Here is a 21,398-nt window from a genome sequence, read left to right on the forward strand (position 1 = left end):
TTCACTGAGCCCCATCCTACACATGGTTTGGGTTAACAAGTTGCAGATGGAAAATCAGGAGCCAACCTCCTTTGTGAAACTGGACTGGTTGTTAAAATCAAGCTATGAACCAGCAACATACAAATAGAAGTTTTCTGACTTGAAAGCAACCGGAAATCCTTTAAGTTGCTGCCCACCTCTGAGACAGAAATACACAGGACACTTCAACCCCCATGCCAGGTGAAAAACGAAGCCAGTGTGTTTGAGTCTTACCTTTGTTCATCCATGTGCGAGCAGTACAGTGACACTCGTCGTGTGAGAATCTACTGATTCCATGTAATTGCTGAAGCATTGCCCGTCTGGAAATGTAACCTACTGCCATAAAGTCACATGCATTGCAAAAGGACAAGAACAATTGAGCCAACCATCATCATGACATTTATAGGAAAGCAGCCCTGAGCAGTTATTGTCCTACTCCCTCCTTGCCTGGCAGTGTCCTGCTGCAGTGCACTAGAAGGTTTAATTTGGAGTCTTGGGATTTTCTGAGAATTTAAGAGATAACTGAAGTAAATTAATCCAGATGTTTCAACAGTTACTTGTACAGAGCAGAGTTTGCAGATATTTTTTTCCTTTTAACTTCCAGTTGCTTAGCAGAAATAAAGCCAGAACTTCCTTACTTTCCCATAGAATTAAAAAAAAGAATGTATGCCATGTTCAGAGGAGTGTTCTCACTTGTCTATTCTCAATTGCAAAGCAAAAGCCTTATAAATGGAACACATCCTCACCTATCATATCTTCCAGGAAACAGCATTGCTATTTTCCTAAAACAGTGGAGTTACCACTTACGCAGAAGCATCAAGTATTTTTGTTCGTGAAGTTAGGAATCATGAAAATAGAAGCATTACTTATTATTAGGAATGCAAAAACCTCAACCTCACAGTGACAAAGATCAACATTTTCACTGCAAATGTTTACATTCATTATTGGAGAGTTTTACAATTCCTTTGTCTTGGATGCTTTTTATAGGTCCTTTCCTGGTTTAACAGAATGAGTAATTGATCTGCTTATGAAACATATCCAAAATTGACCTTTTTTGAAATGGAAATCAATATATTCTGGAAACAAAGTAAAAAGGTTTATATTCTCCTCAGTTGGAGAATTCTAAAAGTTTTAATCCCAAATACCAGGCTTAACGGAAGCCAACGGAACTATTTAAAACATTTTCCAGTTTAAGAGTATCATCTTAAAATTTCAAGAGAAATATGTCCCTTTTAAAATTATGTAGTCCGAAAAACATGCAAAGTTCTGAATGCCAGTGGAAATACACAGTAAAGGAATTACACCTTAAACAGAATCTGCACACACATCACAGAGACACAGAAAACAAATCATATTATTGGTGGCGATGCTTCAGCAACACAGAGGAGAAAGGGGCAGGAAGTAACACTACAGGGTTTTCACACTTATTTTGGCTATAAAAACAGCTTCAAACACCTTTTAATAGCACCACTCCAAAGCTGCATTCCACAAAAAGCAATTCATTAGAAAGCAGCAGAAGTTCTCTTAAGCAGAAACAATGCAGTAAGAATCTGGAACTTGACTGTGAATGATTTCCTAGCAGATTAACTCCAATAAGTTACCCTAAAAATACGTTGAAAAGCCTGTGAATATACTGCTTGCAGAGCATTCCAACCAGTGGGGCTGTGTCTGTGCTGAACCCGAGCTCACCGCTCTGGGATGGATGCTCAGCCCTCCCTGGAGGAAGTTCTGGAAGGTTTTGCCCTGAAGTTGCTACAGTTACAGCAGTATGACCTGAGTGGCTTCATGGAATCACAGATACAGCACTGACAGAAATGACGGCAAATAAAGGCCTGAAAGTGAAAACAGATTCAAGTCACCAGACTTGGATCTTTATTTTGATATTTCCAGAATATGGTAAAGTTCAGGCTTAGGTTGTAGTTCAGCATGTTTCAAAAACAGAATATAACTGTTAGGGAAGAACTATTCTTCATATTGAAAAGGAAGTAGAAATAAGCATTTTTATACAAATATAAAAATGTGAAAGATCTTCACAGTAAGTAACCTATAAAATTTCCATATTTAATTGTATGAATCACTTCCCTTGACTTATACAAGCAAACTGTCTTCACATTAAGATCACTAAGAGCTCAATTTGGATATAGATTACAAGCTTGGACATATGTTTTTTAATTAAAGACGTCACAATTCTCTAGAACTTAAATCCCAACCTAAACTTTCCACTCTGCTGAAGCACTGATAAAGGACTGATGGTTCAGGAAAGAATAACTTGTTATATAACTTTTATATCTGGAAGTACCCAAGAACAAGGCAGACAAAAGGCATCACAGAGGGTGATGATGAAGCTGTGGCAGTGCCAACAGCACTGCCTCCACACCTTTCTTTGTCCTGGGGACCTCTGCCTCAGCCCAAGGGAAGTGCTGTGCTTGTAGCAAAACACTTTATGTTGACCTGGAGTGATTGCTAGCAAGATAAAAAAAGCTAAAGTTGAGTATGCAGTGCAAAACACACCCTCAAATTCAACAGGTCTAGAATACAGTGTGAAATTAGCTTAACCTGGAATCAAATCATCATTAAAATTAAAACTGACTAGATATTCGGTGACTGCAAGAGCAACAAAATTTTCGAGCTGTAGATTTTTTCAAAACCAAGGAAAATCTGCAGATTCTTGCAAGAAATCATGTTGATACTAACATCCCAGTAGAAATGTACTCCAAGGAAAAACCATACATGAGCTGCATATCTGACTCAACAGAACTGGAGTTCATGCACCAGCAGCTCACATGCATCCATGCAAAGCTCCTCTCCATTTCTTCCCAGGCCTTTTCTAGCCATGCTAGACATGCTCTATCACAAGGCACCTCACTTTTTCAACAACCTCCTCCCAGTGCTTTTTCCAGGGACATAAGTCATTCCAAACTCTGTTGTGAGCAGATTTAGGCAGACACAGACTTAAATTGTATTCAAACCTCTGAGGGAAACCAGTGTTTAGATCTGATAAAGATTATGATTCAGCCTAAATGACAACAGCACCACTGGCTTTTTGCAGTCTGGTGGCTGCAGCCCTCAGCAGAAAACTGGAGGCTGTAGGCACAAATCAGCCTTAGAAGACTGACTCCATCCACCCATCTATATATCTATCCATCCACCCATCCATCCATGGCTCCTGCATCTGTGGCTATGAGGTATAAAGAGGAACAGCATTCTTCATGTCTCCCCTGCAAGCTGAGCCCTGATGGCCATGATGCTCAACTGAGTGTCTGAGAGTTCTGGACCTTCTGGTCCTATTTTTTATTTACTGTAGACCTAATATAAAATATGAATGTGTCCTAGGGAACTCAAACACCATGGGTAGGATGTAGAAACTGGACTGTCTCTTGTCATAACAATCTACTTTTCTAGGCATGTCCTCTAGCAGATTCCTGGGCAAGTGGTGAGTCCCATCTACTTGACTGGGACATCCACCCTCAGAAGCACTCTCACATTTCAACCTAAAGAGTTGGATTGAACTGGGGGGATTTAACTGTCTCCTTACTCCCGGGATCAATGGCCTTTTTTTTCATGCATTGTACCACAGGAAGACCAGGCTTTGACCCTTTCTCACCTTTATATCTCTCCACATCTCCTTTCTAAAGAGGAAGTAGAAAAGAGAAGGTTTTATTTTACCTACAGTAGTAAACAAGCACTCACACTCATTCAGAAATCTTTGAGTTGGCAGTGGCCATGAAACATGAAACTAATTTCAGTTTCCTAATAACTTCTCTCTTTTTTTGTCTTGAATAAAGCTTTCTGCACTAAGAAACCATTTCTAGATATAGAACAAGTCTTCTATGCAACATTTTGATCTGGTTCTCTGCACAGATAAGAAAAGTGATGACAAACTGAACAGTTAGTGGAGGCTGTGGTTTACCATGGTGTCTCTAAGTTATTTCCTCTAATACTAGTCTTACCATTAACTTCAAATGCTATCAAAATTGAAATGATTTACAGGCAGAACCAACATCATAATCCCCTCCCTGAGAAATAAATGAAAAAAATCAAGCCAAGAGCTTTTCCATCTGCTATGAAAGCCTGGCTATGAAAAGCCATGGCACTTTAGGAGCCTTGTGAAGCTGGTCCCATGACTACTGTCACATGCCCAGTGCCAGTTTGGCTGCCTGCTTGGGCAAGAAAGTTTACCAGAAATCATCCACTGCAGTACGGAGAATACTGGCAAAGGGAATGTGGCAGAGAATATGAGCTGTTCTGAAAACCTGCCAGAGAAGCAATAACCTCCTCAGAGAATTCACTTCTGCAGTTAACTACCCTTGTGATCAAAATGAATCCCCAAATGTCTTCCTTAAGTTTGGCTTGTGCCTTAGTAATTTATGTCCTGTTTTTTTCTCAGCAGACATGGATAGCTGATTATTCCCTTCCTCTCTGTAGTACTCTGACATGCATTTGAATAATTTTGTGCCTTTTTAAAATATTTTTCTGGATCAAGCAACCAGGTTGTTTATCCATTGCCTTGGGGGCCAAGGTCTTTGAAAACTGTACCAACCATCTTCGAGGCCATCATTACTTACCTCACATCCACATGTGGGCTTCAGACCCAACAGACCCAAGAAAAACAGAAACCAATGCTAAAAACAGAAACCTCCTTCTTCTACCCCCGCCTCACCACATGGGAAGGAAACCTCATAGTCACAGTCACTCATCCAGTGCAAAAAAATCCCATGTGCTATGCATACAGCACTGCTGCAGACAGCTTAGCAACACAGCCATCACTGACAAGAGTAAAGCTGATATAAACTTTGTATAAGTTACCCTGGAAATGCTGCAGTGCACAGCGTGCCAGCAGCTAGGACTGGTTCCTCAGGCAGTGAGCTTTACCTGAGATAACTCTCAGTATCATATTTCAAGACCCCCAACTACAGCACACTGGACTTACAAGAGCAAGTGTCAGCCCTTCTCTGTGGCTTCACACACATTTTAATACTCATAAAGGCACAGATGGATCCAAAGGCTTTGGAAACCTTGTTATAGAAGCAATAGACCAAAGTAACATCCTGACATACATATACAGAAAATTATTGTCAAATTTGTTAAATATAAAAAACAAATGAAAAGTCCAAAAAACTTAGCACCAAAACCTAAACCAAAAATCCACCAGCCTCTGTCAGGCTACCTAGAGCAATTTTTAAAGGTTGATTCTCACAAATACTTTTGAATAATAGAAGAAGTTTAAGGTATACATTATGTACCAAATACTATGCATTTTCCAAACAGATTGGGCAGAATCATGCAAGTGAAAAAACCAATTTATCCTTCAAACAGTTTTAGTCATTCTGTATATATTCAGATGCAAAAGAAAAGCATTAAGTATAAAAGTATATTGGATCTGTTAAAATGGAAATTGTATTGTACTTGCCATGGAATTTTTGATAAGGCTATTAAAGATAATAACTAAATACTCTTGAGCGGTTCGTTTTCCAGCTTACAGTAACATTTCAATTCAAGTGCTCAGTATCAAATTTTAACTACATATAATCAAGAGTTAAGCCAAAAGCTGAGGTCCATGCTGAAACTGAATTAAACAAAAGCTAAAGCAAATTCAAAGACTCTGCTCCTAGGAAATTACAAAGCACAGCAAAACCCTGCTAGGATTCCTTGTTCAGAGGCAAGTTTGTAGCACAAGATTTAAATGGCCTTTCCAGCGCCAAGTGATTAAACTGTACTGGTTAAAAACTACATAATGGGGAATAAAAATAATAATAAAAAAGAAAGTTTTCTATCACTGCTGCTGGGAGAAAATAAGTCTGCAAACACAACATTTCAAAGGAAAAACTCGACTCTGTCTTTACCTTCTTCCCAAGATGTATCACCACGTGTGGACATATGTATGCTGAATGCCCACATTTCTGCACAAATGCAGGCAAGGAGAAGAGAATGGCAGAGTCAGCCAGAACAAGCTCATCATGGCAAGGGCAGAGAGAGCCCTTTGCAGAATACAAATTGCTGGTTTTATGGAAAAAAGCAATAACCAAGAAGTACCAAACCTGAAAGGCTTCTCAGAGTTGGCTATAACATACAAAGCAAGGAGAATGGTGCTCATCTGTGCACAGATCCATTTACTCAGCAGCTATAGAAATGTAACCACACAAAGTTCTCTCCCACCACAATTTTATTTTTATTCTTTATTGTCATTTTTTTCTTTAATCTAAAATCACAATAAAAATTTCAACCAAAAATTTCTTGACCAGTCTGGGATCTCTGCTGTTCTAGATTGACCGGGGCTTTAACAGCTTCAACTATGCAATTTTAGCTCTTACACTGGGATGGACTGTATTGGATCTGTGTCACAGGAGGGAAAGCAAACCAGTTAGGGCACACAGTTGCCCCAAAGAAGCTAAAGGAAACTTTAATGTACATGCTATTTCAATGTTTCTGTGAGGACACCTGCAGACAAAATTGGGTGCTAGTCAGAGCTCAGGGCTGGAATAGACCAAGACATGAACAGTGCAAATGGCTTCAGCCTGGATGGAAATCCACTAGGCTTGGAGATGAAACACATTCCCAATGCACAGAATGTTAGCATAGGTCAGAGTCTCGGCAAGGATTTTCCTCACTAAGAACAATTTGCATTTGTGTGTATTTTTTACCGCTGTTGATATTTAAAAGCACAATGTTGTGCTTGATAATGAAAAATGCAGTGTTATACCCTGTGCAAGAAAGCCTTATTGTCCTGGGTTGAGCTGGCAAAACGCCAACTGTCCAAGACAGATTGAAAGTGTTCCTCCTCCCCCCAACCAGCTAAGGGGAAAAGAAGAGGGAGAGAGGAAAAAAAAACTTCCAAAGCCAGGTCTATGCTGAAACTAACTACATGTATTTATACAGAAAAGAGAAAATTAAGAGGCTACTACAATATAACACACATTTACACAAGTTATGTATAACAAGAAATAACTTCCCACTTCCCAGTAAACACAAATTCTACCATTTTAACTACAAACCATTCTAGAGAAGTCGGTTCTTCAGAGACAGACTTAAGCAGAGAGAAAAGCTAAGAACAAACATTCACTTCCCTCAGATAACATGATGTTAAGCCGGTGCTCTGGGCTTGGGCCTCCCCATCCCTCCTGGGACAGCAGAGTGTCTTGCTGGCACCACAGCTGTGAAGCAACTGAACAAGCCACACACACACACCAGCTCCCACCCCTTTTCAGATGATGCAATATGGTATGGAATAAGGGGTGGAGTATGTTATGGGTTTAGCCAGGTGGGCCTAAACTTAGGTTTTAAAGTTCAGCTAGGCCTAGTATTGTCAGCTGACTTAAGCCGGGCTGAGTTAGCTAACAGCTGACTTCTTCCAGCCAATAATATTGTATTCCATACCATACTACATCATCTCAAAGGGTGTAAAATCCAGCGTGTGGGAGTGGCTTAGTTAGTTCCATCATGGCTGCACTAAGAGGAGGACATCTGGCAGCTCCTCTACTATGCTGGACCCTGCTTCTGTTGCCTCTGCTTGCATTTTGTTTGCATTCAGGGAAGTAGAAATATTTAGCCACCTGGCTAAACCCATAACACTTATCAAAGAAATATTATCACTACCTCCTGAAATCTCCAAAACTTATGGTCAAAAAGGACTTGAAGAAGTTCAGAATGCAGAAGCTCAGCAATGGAATTTCCTATATTTGTGAGATTGTTTACAATGCCAATAAATCCTTAAATACTGCAAGAAAGAAACATCTTAGTCAAAAGTATGTGAAAAGAACAATCATAAATATTTAAAATCATAAACCATGGGATCATAGAAAAGTTTGGGCTGGAAGGGACCTTTAGAGGTCATCTAGTCCAACCCACCTGCAGTGAACAGGGACAGCTTCCATTACATTAAGTTGCTCAGGGCCTTGTCCAACCTGACCTTGAATGTTTGCAGGGATGAGGAATCCACCATCTCTGTGGGCAACCTGTTCCAGTGTTTCAACACCTTCACTGTCAAAAACCCCTCTTCCTTATATCTAATAATATGCTATTAAGAACTAGAAGGATTCTAATTTCTTGCTATAATTAAATATATATAATATTGAGCCACTACAGAATTCATTACTGTAGCCATGAGGGTACTGCATTTTTGAAACCAGAGGATACTACAGGACTGCATGTAACACTTTGAAGAGCATGAGCAAGGCTGAGGAGACTGGGAAACACTCAGGTTTGAGCAGTAACATCAATGCTCACATAGACACCACCACTCTGCTTCTGTCAGTTGGCTTTTGAATTATTGTTCTGTGGCTATGGAAGAAACATCAGCACTTTATGAACCTGAGCAGTTCACAATATTTCAAGCAGCAGAAAACAAGACAACTCCCCTCCATTTTCTTCCTATGATTCATCATTGCAAAGACATTCTTGAAAAATGTTTTTCTACATCAGGAATCCTGCCCAAGTAAAAAGGTGAGAGTCAGCAAAATCCTGACAATCAGCTAACAGGAATGAATTCAAAATAATTTATTGTGTGAAAGTTGCTTAAAAATACACTTGATGAAAATGCTGAAAATACAATTCCTATTGTACCAGAAGATCAGACTTAAATAAGCAGATTTTGAACTCCAGTGTGAGAGGAGGAGATTCATTTATTATTCTAATAGATATCTTATGATTACTCACCAAAATATATTATCTTTTTAATCAAATAAAATAGAAGAGATTGTAAGGAGCAGGAACTGGAAGCATTATAAAAAAAAATCCAAGTATTATCAGTGCCTTAGAGACAGGCTTAAAAAAAGTAAAAACCATTTATTGCCACACAAAGACTTAATGCTACTGAGATAGCAAAATCTAATCAAAATTCTACTTGGGTAGAATAATAAAATTCCAGCAAATTCTAACCTGGAATACTACCTTTCTAGTTAGGACATAAAATATGTATCTTGATTTGCCACATGAGAATAGAAAAAGGGATTAATTTCTTGGGAATACATCTGTCGTTTGTTGCAGCATATGGTCCTAAGTAGCCAATAAATTCTTAGCAGAGAGAGGATTTTTAAATTTTTTTTTTGGAACAGCTCGAGTAGAAGGTTTTGATCAAAGGCAGTTTCACAGTTGAGAGAGAATTCTTATTCTCAGTGTACTCTTTCTCAAATCTTCTCATCTTCCTACTCCCTCACCCAGACTAAGAATCTTTCAAGGCTCTTACCACCTTCCACCATATTATTTAGTATAAAAACCTTTAGAAATACATCAAACCACTCAACGAAACAGTGTGTCTAGACATTCAAGATACCTGAAGAACAGTGGAATGTCAGTCACACTGCACAGATCAGGGAGAAGAGCAAGAAGTGTGGCTCACTCTTGCAACAGTTGTTTCACTGAATTTACTGAAAGTTGTAATACTATTTAAGGACATCATTAATACTTTTAAATAGGGATTTTTTTGTCACTTTAATTTACTTCTGGAGCCTGAAAGGTAGTTAGATGACTCTCTCTAAAAGGTATGTACTTTGATATTAACCCAATAGGTATTGTAATTGGTGATGAACAACAGAAAGTGAATCTTTCATGATACAGAAAGCATCATCATGCCATCAAAAGTAGCACTGTATTACCAAATGTATTATATTCAAGGGTTAGTGAGACTCTAGAGGGCTGTGGGTTCTGTCTGCCAGTGACTCAACCTACTCTGGGAGGATGGGAGGCAAAAAGAAAAGAAGCCTAAAAGGATTAGGTAGTACTGTGGCCTCAACATGTACAGGTAGTGCTGATATTGCAGCAGTACCTGCCTGCAAGAGTTGCAGAAGAGTTTGGAACTACACAGGATGAAGAAAACCACACAGCAATAGAAAGTACTGTGGCAGTGATATATTTTCCATCATGAGCTATTACATGGCAATGGTACTTACCATATTTGCGTGGTGCATAAAGAGAGTTAGATGAAAGGATTATGTTATATTCATATCAGTAACTAATATGGAGGAAAAAATTTGCTATTTTATGTTACCATAAAGTAAAAAAAAAAAAAAAATCAAAGATTCAAGCAATTTGCCACTAGTAACAAAGATATTTCCAACACTTGGCATTTAAAAATACAAAATTAGATAGTCTGAGTCATAGAATTCCCCTTGCTCTGTCTCCATTACCAACCATAAAATTCAAGGAATACTGTTTCTGGTTGTGAAGAACTTCTGTGGTGCAGACACCTCTGCAGGTGGGCGGGTTAGGATATAAATGCTCCTCATAGGACAGAGTTAGGGTCAAGTTGTTGTTGACTGCCTGTCACAAATTATACTACAGCCCAGACAACAGCCACAGGAGATTATTATTTTAGTCACTTAGGAAGTTATTCTGCAACTTGGTTAAAAATGAACCCTGGATTTTTAAGAGACTTAATTGTTAACATTATTTATTTTATTCTTAAAATATTAGATTATCTTTTATGTCATTTAAACACTATTACCGAAATTGAACACAACCAACACTACAGGCCTCCACCACTTATTTTGATGCTATGCTTTCTCAGTTTTTTGACAGACTGAAGCTTTTTTGCACAGACAAGGCATTGCTCTATTGTAAGAACGTAGGGCAGCTGGAGGTATGGAACACAAAGGGCAAGGACACCAACCATGGAGTGGGAACACTATCAAGATTGAAGAAGAACGTGTCAGCTGAATCCTCCTACTTAAACGATCAGTGGTGAAATAGCTGGCACTGCTGCAATTAAAATGTGCCTGTTTGAAGTGTTAAGCAGAAAGCATTGCCAGAGTGGTCCACTTTCTAACTCTCAATTTCACTGAGACTCAGCATTCAGGTAGATCAAGATTTGAAAACTGTTTTTTCAAGGATTAAAGGAAGAAATGTGTTCTAAGTTTAAAAAAATTAATTATGGATTATAATCTTACTGTTAACAATGGTCAGGGATCATGGAATTTTATAGTCTTCAGTACCAATAAATATATATCTATATGCAAAGCCTGAACTCACATTCTAAAAATATCTTACTCATTTTCAGACTTGGTAAGTAGAGACAATGAGAGTTTAAAATGTTAGTACCACCAGCTGGCACAGGAACTGTGCACACAGTGCTGTGAGCACTCCCTTCTCCAGAGCAAAGCACCCAGTCCATCCAGGCGAGGGGATGCTGCAGGAGTTGGGTGAGGTTCAGCACAGCATCCCCAGGCAGCACAGAGCTCAGGAGCAGCCTTGTTAGTAACAACACCAACACACAGGGGCTCTCCTAATTCCACAGTCAGATGGAGACAGCAGCTGAGGGCGACGACTAGGACAAGGATCATGCTAAACTCACTGTTGTCACACCCCGTGAGAGATTCATGAATACCTAGCAAAGTATTCATTGCCACCCACCTTCTGTGGTGACTGGGAGAGAAATCTCCATGCAGGCAGCAGACTGGGCTTTTCTGAAGGGGGGCCTCCCAGGCCCGCGGCGGTTTGCTCTGGAGACATCTGCACTGGAAAGGCGTTTTCCTGAGCTGCAGCTCTGGGATGTTGGACTTGTACAGTGACCATTCACGTGATCTGGAAAGTGAATGTAACAGGTGCTAGGTAAAGTCTCAGCTCCCAAAATCCAGGATGGAGGAGTGAGGTATGCTCTGATATTCTGATGTTCCCTTCTGAGAATAGCTACTTGTTTGTTTTACCAACCCATTGTGTATATGTGAAGAATAACTCACCATATCTTTAAGGTATAGTTTGAAAATTCCAAGGGACACAGAACTGGTATGTTCTTAGAGCTGCAGATCCTACAGCATTTTGTTGACCTATGCACAAAGGCAATTTAACAAGGTACTGCTGGCAACACTGTCAGCCCTGATGTTGTGTCTCCTAGCAGATACTAAGTAAGTTTGAATATTTTCTTTCCTTTTTTCTCTCATAAAGTACTGCAAGTATAATTTTCTACAGAACAGAATTCAGAGCTAGACTATTTCCCTCCCTGACTCAAAGCTGCATGAAAGAGGCATTTAACTGCCACTATTTGGGATAATTATAAAACTCGCCATCATGTTGTTAAGTATTTAATTCTTTATATACCACATAGATTTATTTCACTGCTAAGGAAACCAAGTGCTGTTCAATTGATTTGTCTGCTACAGATCTAAAGATATGAGGCCAAGTCCTTGGACCCCTGTGAGAGGCTGTGGCCAATCAGCATAACACATGCTGCTGTCTGATGGGGTGAGAAACAAGACATGGCTGCTTCAAACTCTGCCTACATTCCTCTGTTCTTTGGCACAGGACTTTAAACCACAACATCCACTGCTCAGGCCTTAGATTAGAGTTCAGAACTGGACTGGACTATAAAACATTTGCACAGCATTCTTCCTCCTCTCATGCCGAGTAAGGCAACGTGAGAAGAATTAGCACAATTTCCCCTTCAGCACATGAAAGGATACACACCCAGGTACAGCTGAGTCAGTTTTGGCCAGCAAGTTAATCTAAGTAAACAGGAGATAATAAGCTAAACAGAAATTCAGATTCATGCAAAGCCACTGAGTATTTTATTCAAAACTGTAAAAGCTCAATAGTATAGGTAAGGTCAAGCTTGGAGTTTCTGCCTTAACTTTAAATTTCAGGTTATTTATCTCTGAGATTGAGATTAGTCTTTAAGACTTTGTATATAAGTATCATATTCAGTCAACTGTCTTTGATTTGTATTGTACCCAAGGAGAAGATGAATGTTACTGTACCAAGATAAATTTATTTCTTGGTTACTATGCCATGATAGCTCCACTGTACATTATAAGAAGCTATTGCTATGTTCAGACTCTATATTCAGATTCTATAGTGATTAGTACATATAGTGTGCTGTTATATGCAGTCTTCAAATGTGCAAGCCATGCCCTTTCCACGTGAAAGCAGTTCAGTCTTATTGAACAAAGCTGGAAAAAATTGTTCAGTATTACAAATTAGAAAGCGATTTAGTATCTGTACAGCATAATGAAATAGCACTGTAGGAGACACAACTTCCATGATTCTTATCTTGTTTCCTTAATAAATGGCTATTAACTGAGCTAACAGCAGATGTAAAACTGATGTGGATGACTCATTCAATTTTTAGTTAGGAAATTTTCCAAAAAAAGCTGGCACTATTCATATATTTCAGCAGAAAGTCCTTTGAGATTGAGGGGCTTTGTTCAAGGGCACAGGCTGACTGTTCAACCTCAGCAACAGTCACATCCTCATCCAGCTGCTTCCTTTCTTCAAAATTCAGTTTGTGTGAAGGTGTTTCAGCATGATATCTAATTACCTCCAGGGGGATCCTAGGAAGTGGTGAGGAACATAACAGAGTGAAAAAGAATCATATTCTATAGAAACATCAACAACATTTGTGAGTCCTTTTGCCTGAACGCTGTACAGAATGGCCACAATACAGTGAGTCCCCTATTCACTGTGCCACATTCTAAGAGAAATGCTGCTATGTTTCTCTCAGTATGCTCGCTTGTCTCAGTTACCTTCAAAGGCCCACATTAAACAAAAACAATCATTAGGATGTGGGTACCTAAAGTCCTTTAGCTATTTTGACAATACCTTTCTGAATAAACAAAGCCAGTTCCTGGGCAGAAACCCCCCCAGGCTTCATCCTAGAAGCTGTAGGGCTACCCCTTCAAGTACTGCCGTTGGTGAAATTTTAGTGAGTGCTACAGCAATGAACAGAAAAATGGAGTTTAGTGATCTGCTACAAAATTTTCTATCTTCTGACACTGTCCTCTGCCTCTGATGATGTATGATTATTTTTAAATGTATACAACAAGAAGCAATGCAGGTTTTCAAGCCTTTGATTGTAAAAACAAAAAGACATTGTAAAAAGAGTAAGATAGTTATGGGAATCATGACTGCAACACTTTTCTGGAGGAACAGATAACAATCCAGGAGATAAAGACCACTCAAATCTATGAGAAAATTCTATGTGTGTATTTAAAAATACAAAACATTGTTAAAGAAATGTTATGCACTATTTAAGAAAGGGTTCCTTACCACATTGTCTGAAAAAAAGTGAAGTGTGCAAGAAAAGTGACAAGAAAAACAAGTACTAGTTTCCTACAGAGTACTTCCTAAATGAGACTGAGAATGTTCAAGCTTTTGGCCTTTTCCAAAATGACTGCAATGATTAAGTAGCCCTCTGAGACCTAAGTCAACTGATTCTCCTTTGACATGACAGATGGCTTCCAAAGAATACATACAGGAGGCTTATAAAACATGGCTTTTTTCCAGCTTTGTTTGATTTGTAAGGAAGAACAGCATTTTAACTTTCATCCTTGCTGGATTACTGCTATTGTCACATGGTCACTGGGGCTTTTCTCAGCTCAGAAATATTAATTGATATGGAGCATCAGTGGATATCAGAGACATTAACATTGGTACTTAGTCAGCAGTGCATGGATTGCTCTGTGCTGGTGATACAGCAGTGCAACAGCTCCCAGCTCCCTCTTCTTCTGGAAGAGGCAAAGAATAGTTGCTGAAGAAGAAAACGTTGCACAAAATTCCCCTTCTCTTTTCTACTTCTGTGTGTTTTCCATCACCTCCTATCCCTATCCATGGGTGCTGCCATCCATGAGGTCAGTGGAATTTGCATTACACTCTCTAGTGCTCCTGGATTCCTTCAGCAGTTCCCTCCCACACCACTGCACTATACTGGGGCATGTGGGCTGAGTGGAGCTTCTCCTTGAAGCTGTCTCCTGACTGTGTAAGAGCTATCCCACTTTGCCAGGGGAGCAGCCTTTCCCTCCTGTATGCGGAGAGTGAGATAAACTTCCAGGGCTCAGTTTGTAGCTATTCTGATCATCAGTTTAAAAATTTAAGGCTCATGCAAGCCACTGGAAGTAATCATTGCAGGTTATCATTTAGTCCATTTTATCCTGGTTTAACTCTATTGGTTTAATAAAGCAGTTGGTAACACATTTTATTTAAGATGTATTAAAATATATAAAAAAGAAATTAATGACATAAAATTTTCTAATGTTCTCCATGTGCTGTTTCTACAGTGTGTGTCCTGGTGGTTTGCCTTTACCTGGGCCCATGGCCTTACCCACACAAATTAAAAATGATTGAGCTATCCTGGTTACCAAACAGTAACACCAGTTAGTGCCAAGTGCATCTCACAAACTGCAAAAAAAAGCAAGAGAACTGGGCTGGATGTAAAGCAAGAGTGTCACACAAAATACCAGTGAGATGATGAGAATAAGAGGAGCTGAAGATGTTACATTAGACAGCCTCAAATTAATCTAAATTTGTTTGAGGCGTATTGCACAAGGAGATTATATATACATGCTGATTTTAGTTTACACATCGTAACTGTATGTTACACAACCAGCCTGATTACAAATATACAACTGTTTTAAACTACTTGGGGACCTCTGCAAAAAACCCAAAAGGAACCAACAATTTACTAGTGAAAAGTTGAACACCTGTTAAAATCAAATGTATTGAAAATGGCAGTAAAAAAGAAGAAACACTCATTTGCAGTTACTGCCTAGCAATTTTTTACGCTATACATAAGAATTCAGAAACAAATATGAATAACCTATTCTTTAAGTTTTAACAAAGGGATAAAGTCACACAGGAAAACTAGCTGAAAACCAATTCTTGCTAATGATGTAAGAGAGGCTGAAAACAAAGGAACTTAAATATGAATTATTAGAAGCATTATAATATCATCTGAAGTTTTAAGGAAGTAATTAATAAAAGAGCAGACAAGAGGACTAGAGAGGGATGTTTTAATAGGAGCAGAAAGAATGTGAAAAGTAATTCCCAGAGAATCTCCTCAACAGCTGTTGAAGAATACAACCTCTACCATTAAAGGGAAGAAAAGTCCATTTGTTTTCACTGGGGGATTTTTGTGTATTACCAATAAATTAGATTTTGAGTAACAATTACGGGGATGACTAACCTTTATTTTTACTCAACAAAGAGAGACACACCGAAATCAGGAAAAAAGAAATCTCAAAGCAGTACAAACAACCTCAAGAACAGTCTCAGGCTTGCATGTAAAGTAACCAAAATTTATATAATAGTGTGATCATTCATTTGTGAGAATATAGATTGACACCTCAGAATTTTAACAAATTTCTTAAAGTTCTTAAAAGAAAATCCCTTACAAAGTCTGGACCAATATTCTATTGGTGCAGTTCTGTCAGTCAGGTAGGAGAGAAGGTGTAAGCCCAATGAGAAGAGGTATATTTACCATCATGTCTTCATCAGTTTGAAGAGGAAGGGAGCATTTCCCTAATGACATACTGCTAGTATATTCAGGTGCACACTATGACTCTACTATGCTGTCCTGGTAATATATTGCCTATTGCCTATGTAATACAATGGTATCCCTATTAAGGTAATGAACTCCTATCATGTGCGTGACCCTACAAATCACCATTTCTTTAAAAGCAGTGTGAACAGAAGTGTTTTTCAGAGAAATAAAATAGTGTGAAGTAGTTGAGAACATTAAGTGCATTGCCACTGGCAGATCATTTTTAAAACCTGGATTTTTGGCTGCTATTATGAACAATGAAACCAAAGTACAAAATAAACACTATCCAAATGAAGAGCACTAAGAATATATTATCACATGCCATAACAACACCTCTAAATTATCATACTTTAAAACCAAACTTGGCAGTGCAAACCTAAAAACAAGTCTAGCTTTGTTCCCACAGACTAGTGGGAAAATTCTGGACTACTTGGATGTAGCTCTGCTCCTCAGACTCCTCTGCTGAATTTCTAGTGATCGTCCAACACCACACTATTGGACTGTCTGTCTCACGAGGTACACAGCACTCAGTGCCTCAACAGCATAATCTACACATAAATGGTTGCTATGCTTTGTGCAATAAACACAAGACAGAAAACTTGATTTGATTTTGAAACATAAGCATGAAACATGATACATCCTGAGCTGCACAGAAGACAACACTGAAAGATGCAGAAGGGAGGAACCACAAGACATAGATAACAACTAGTCCTGAGCACCCCTTGGTGTAGCTTTACACCTCTGTTTTCAAGATGGGAAAACATGGCATCAATTCTCTGGTTTTGAAAATGAAAAATTCCTCAAAGAGGTTGGATTTGAAACAGTTTTCAACTTAAACATGATAAAAATAAAGCATGACACATATGAACTGAAGGCTTGGCAAACAAATCCTCACCCTTCCATCTGAAATGAAGGAAAAAGATGTAACAGAATTCCAAGTGTTTTTGTCATCTATTCTAATCAGAATCTTCTTCCAGACATTCTTTCTCTGATCTTTACAAAAATCATTGTTTTTAAATACAGTTAAGGATACCCAAAATAATAGAGATAGCACATCTCCATTGATGTTAATACATAAATAATTTGCTTTCCAATGCTCAACAGAAAAAGGTACAGACATCATCAAAAAGGCATTCCAAATATAATTAACCTTTGACATAATTTCTATGCAGCAATCAAAGAATTATAAAAAAATCCTTTTCCCAAACTTGTTAACAGTACACATCGTAGATTTTGTGACAGGTTTCATACCAGGTTATTGTAATAAATAAATGAACTAGTAATAATCACACATTCATGTTTTAATGCTGCAAAAACAGATTTTATAGTTGATAACTTCTGATTTAGAGTTCTTATTCATCCTTCTTTGTTATCACTTTGATGCCAAAATAATTATACATGGAAAATTATTATTTTCTAAATATTCCTCTGCTTGTACACACAGGTCAGTTACTAAGACTTTGGATGTTACTTTAAGTCCAAACCAGGTGAGAGAACTGTCTTATGTTTGAGTCTCTGCCTGCAGATGACAGTCTGTGTGAGATCTCAACCCTAACCCAAGTTACTTGCTGCAGACACCTCTGGGTCCACGCAGGTCTGGTAAATCTCTGTCTCCCCCAGGTCCTGACTGCTGGAGGGTATTACAACCCAGGAAGCGCACAGAGACCACAGAACGAAAGAATACTATGTATGTGTCTGCATTGCTTGAAAGGAGTGGTAGATGACTTACCTTTGAGGTGCTCAGTAAGGAACTCTTCTTGAAGTAAAAACAAAGAACATAGGAACAGGGTGTATCTGTTACATTGTGAGCCTAAGAGTTGCCTATCACTTTGTTATTATCAGCTTTTAAATGTATGGTGATCCATACAGCTTGTTTTGTTGTTTCAGCTAACAAATTTCACTGCCTTTCCTTTGTGATGACATTTAAGTATATTAGGTATAATCTTTTTGGTAGAGTATCATTTGGATAGTTTAAAGCACTTACCTTCCCTTTAAATTAGTTGCTTGTTATATCTCCCAAGTAGATTGGTTTGGTTTTGGTTTGGTTGGTTGGTGTTTTTGTTTGATTGTTTTTTTAATCTGGAAGCATTAGAATTCAGAACCAGTCCCTTTCTGCAGCATTTGAAATATAACCACAGAGCACATGTCTGTTCTTCTGTAATAACTGATTGCTGGTCAGTTCCTGTTGATTTTTCTTTTTTAAAATTCTAGTTATTTGGACTGGCAGAGTGCTAACATGTCCTTTAATACAGATTATCTTCTAAAGATTTTAGACCATAAACCTTTTCTCATTTAATGAAGGAAACAACTGATGCTGTCTTGCATTTGACCTTCAGCAGAATTAAGAGACTTTTGTCTAGTAGGGTCCTAGATAAAGAATATCAAAATCCAAACGTGAAGCTGTGAAATTGCAGAAAGGTCAAAGATTTAAAACCACTTCTGTATATGGAAAAGACTTTAGTCCAACATATAATGTTTTGTATCTTCATAGTGATCAAACTTGCAGCAGAAAAGGCAAAGCGCATCCTCCACCGAACCAACAGGACCTTAACCAGCAGCTCGAGGGATGAAATCCTTCCCCTCTGCTCAGCACTTGTCAGACTGCAAACCAAGTGCTGTGCCCAGATTTGGGCTTCCCATTAGAGGCAAGAGATTGACAGGCATGAGTTCATCAGGCTGCTGAGGAGGGTGGCACTCATGATGTGAGAGGAGAGACTGAGGACTGGGGCTTTTTCAGCCTTAAAACAAGAAGACCTTATTGTTGTCTGCAACTACCTGATCTGGGTATGTGGAGCACACAGAGCCAGACAACACAGCCTAGAACATGGAACATTCTCGTTCAATATTAGGAAAAACTCTTTTCCTGTGTGAATGTTCAAATACTGGAAGAGGTCTTCCAGAGAGGCTGTGGATCCCCCACCTTTGGAGGCATTTGAGACTTGAATGGACACTGCTCTGACTTATCAGGTCTAGTTAGACCTGCTTTGAGCAGGATGATGGCCTAGACAACATGCAGAGGTCCCTTCAAACCAAAACTATGCTGTGATTTTAACTACAAGCAGAGTTCAGATGGTTCCTCAATTCAGATGGTATTTTCAGACTGAAAAGCAGAAAAAAATTACTCTACTCTTCTGGAAGAAGACACACTAGACAGTCCATAAAATCCTTATCTTGCAAAAATACAAATATTTTTCAATACATATTGCCAAACAATTAAAGAAAATCATTGGTACAGCTGGATGTACCAATTGCCTTTTCCACAAATGTCATACCAAAGAGGAAAGCAACTCATATGATTTCAAAATATCTGGAAAGTTCTTTAGCAAAGTAAACACAAAACAGATCCAGAAAACCCCAATACAGAATGCTCCACTTAAAATCCATCAGTTTGTCCAATACAGTAGAAAGCAAAAACAGATTCAAGACTTCAAAATTTTGTGAGTGCCTAAAATCTGCTTTAAATACTTTGAAAACTTAAAGCAAGAATTTCTGTAACCCCACTGCTCATCCTTAAAAGTGAAATGAGGTTTTCCTTATGATATTCGGGTACTGTGTCATAGGCTTGGGAGCATCCAGGAAGTGACACTTCCCTGGCAATGAAACACAAAGACATTAAATGGTGGATATGTTCATCTTAGAATTCTATTACAATATGCATAAATCAAAGGGATCCCACAAACCTCTTAACAAAATAGACAAAATGAAATACAGACCTGTAACCACAGCTCCTTTGTCTGATCTTTACAAGTATGTGTTATGAACCCAACTTTCAGAATTAAAGTTCTTGGGCGTCTGCATCAGAAGATATCTCTCAAGCCCTTGGAAAAAAAATGAGCTTATTTGGTGATTTTTCTAGTTTTTCACTGTGGTATGAAATGGAAGACATTAACTCTGACCTGGCAAAGAATTCATTCGCTGCTTACAATTACCTGCAGAAAGCATAAGAAACTATATTAAATTTTTTAAGATCACAGCTTAGCAAGAAGAAACAAAAGATATCTATTTGTATTTGCATTTTCTTTTGTTTGATTAATAAAGTCTAGGTGAGGGCATAATTCCTTGAAGTCAAACCATCTGTTCATAGGAATTATAGACAAATCAGCAGTTACTGATTATCTCCATCTTTAGTTAGGGCTTCTGTTGAGCTCTCTGTGATCAGCTGGAAACTATGAAAGCTTCCAAAGAAATGAGCAGAAATACTGAAATACTTTCTGAAAGAAAAATACAAGCTGATGCTTAAAGTGGCTGCTGAAGCAAAGTTAGAAAACTCTCATTCAAAAGCAGTTGCATATGTCTGGATATATCTCAGATTCTCCGTTCGATAAAACGAGACAATTCACATCACTGCAAGGTAATGTAGATGATCGTTTCAGAGAACTTTGGGAAACATTATTAGGTTCAAAAACAGAGATGTTTTCAGTCAGAGCTTCCTCTGAAGGATAATAGGGAAACTGTACAGAAATTACAGCACTGTCACATCTTCCTTCTGGCCATCTCAGACAACCACTGGGTTACTGTGGTCTGTAGTGGCTAAAACTACCAAGAAGTTTCATTGTATCCCACATATACCATACCACTCCTTTCTGTGTGGAAATGTGGCATCCACAGGTGACAAGTTCTTCAGCAAGGACAGATAATAATCACAACATCAAAATAAAAAGGAGCTGATGTCAACTTGATCGGTCCTATAAAGTGGAGTCTCAAAGTACCTTTAAGTAAGAAAATCCTGACAAGGTTTAATAAGAACACCCTGAGTCATCATTCACACATTATTCCCCTAAATGCTAACAAACTACTCCCCAAGCAATTCCCAGTACTGCAAGACCTCCACCAGAAATAGATTTAACTTCTACCTCACCTCTACTATTACAATTCAAAGTAAAGTGAACGCAAGGACATTCCATGAGCCAGATCCTAAGAAGGGAACAGAACTGTAGCTGCCAAATGCTAATGTATTTCCCAATTAGCTGCAGTTGGTGCTGAGAGGAGGCGATGTATCAGCACTCTGTAAAAAGCTATGAGCCAGAGCCAATGGCAGGGATGTGCAATATTTTATAATTTGAAAGTGGTGACCTGAATATCTTTACAAGAAGTGTGGGCCAAAAGCTATTGTTATCCCCTGAATATTCAGACTGTGGGT

General features: G+C 38.6%; 1 protein-coding gene across 5 annotated transcripts in view; it reads right to left on the reverse strand.

Moving 5' to 3' along the window:
• The window catches only part of STXBP5L (syntaxin binding protein 5L), a 207,439-nt gene that overhangs the window by 14,254 nt on the left and 171,787 nt on the right, over positions 1-21,398 (reverse strand). For 3 of the 5 annotated variants that reach the window (XM_071559870.1, XM_071559861.1, XM_071559851.1), the window contains one exon: positions 11,362-11,532. The exons of the other annotated variants lie outside the window; for them this stretch is intronic. In XM_071559870.1, coding sequence (XP_071415971.1) covers positions 11,362-11,532 — 171 coding nt within the window. The remainder of the gene's footprint in view (positions 1-11,361; positions 11,533-21,398) is intronic. 5 annotated transcript variants of the gene reach the window in all.

The sequence above is a fragment of the Pithys albifrons genome, chromosome 1, assembly GCF_047495875.1.
Source record: "Pithys albifrons albifrons isolate INPA30051 chromosome 1, PitAlb_v1, whole genome shotgun sequence".
NCBI lineage: Eukaryota > Metazoa > Chordata > Aves > Passeriformes > Thamnophilidae > Pithys > Pithys albifrons.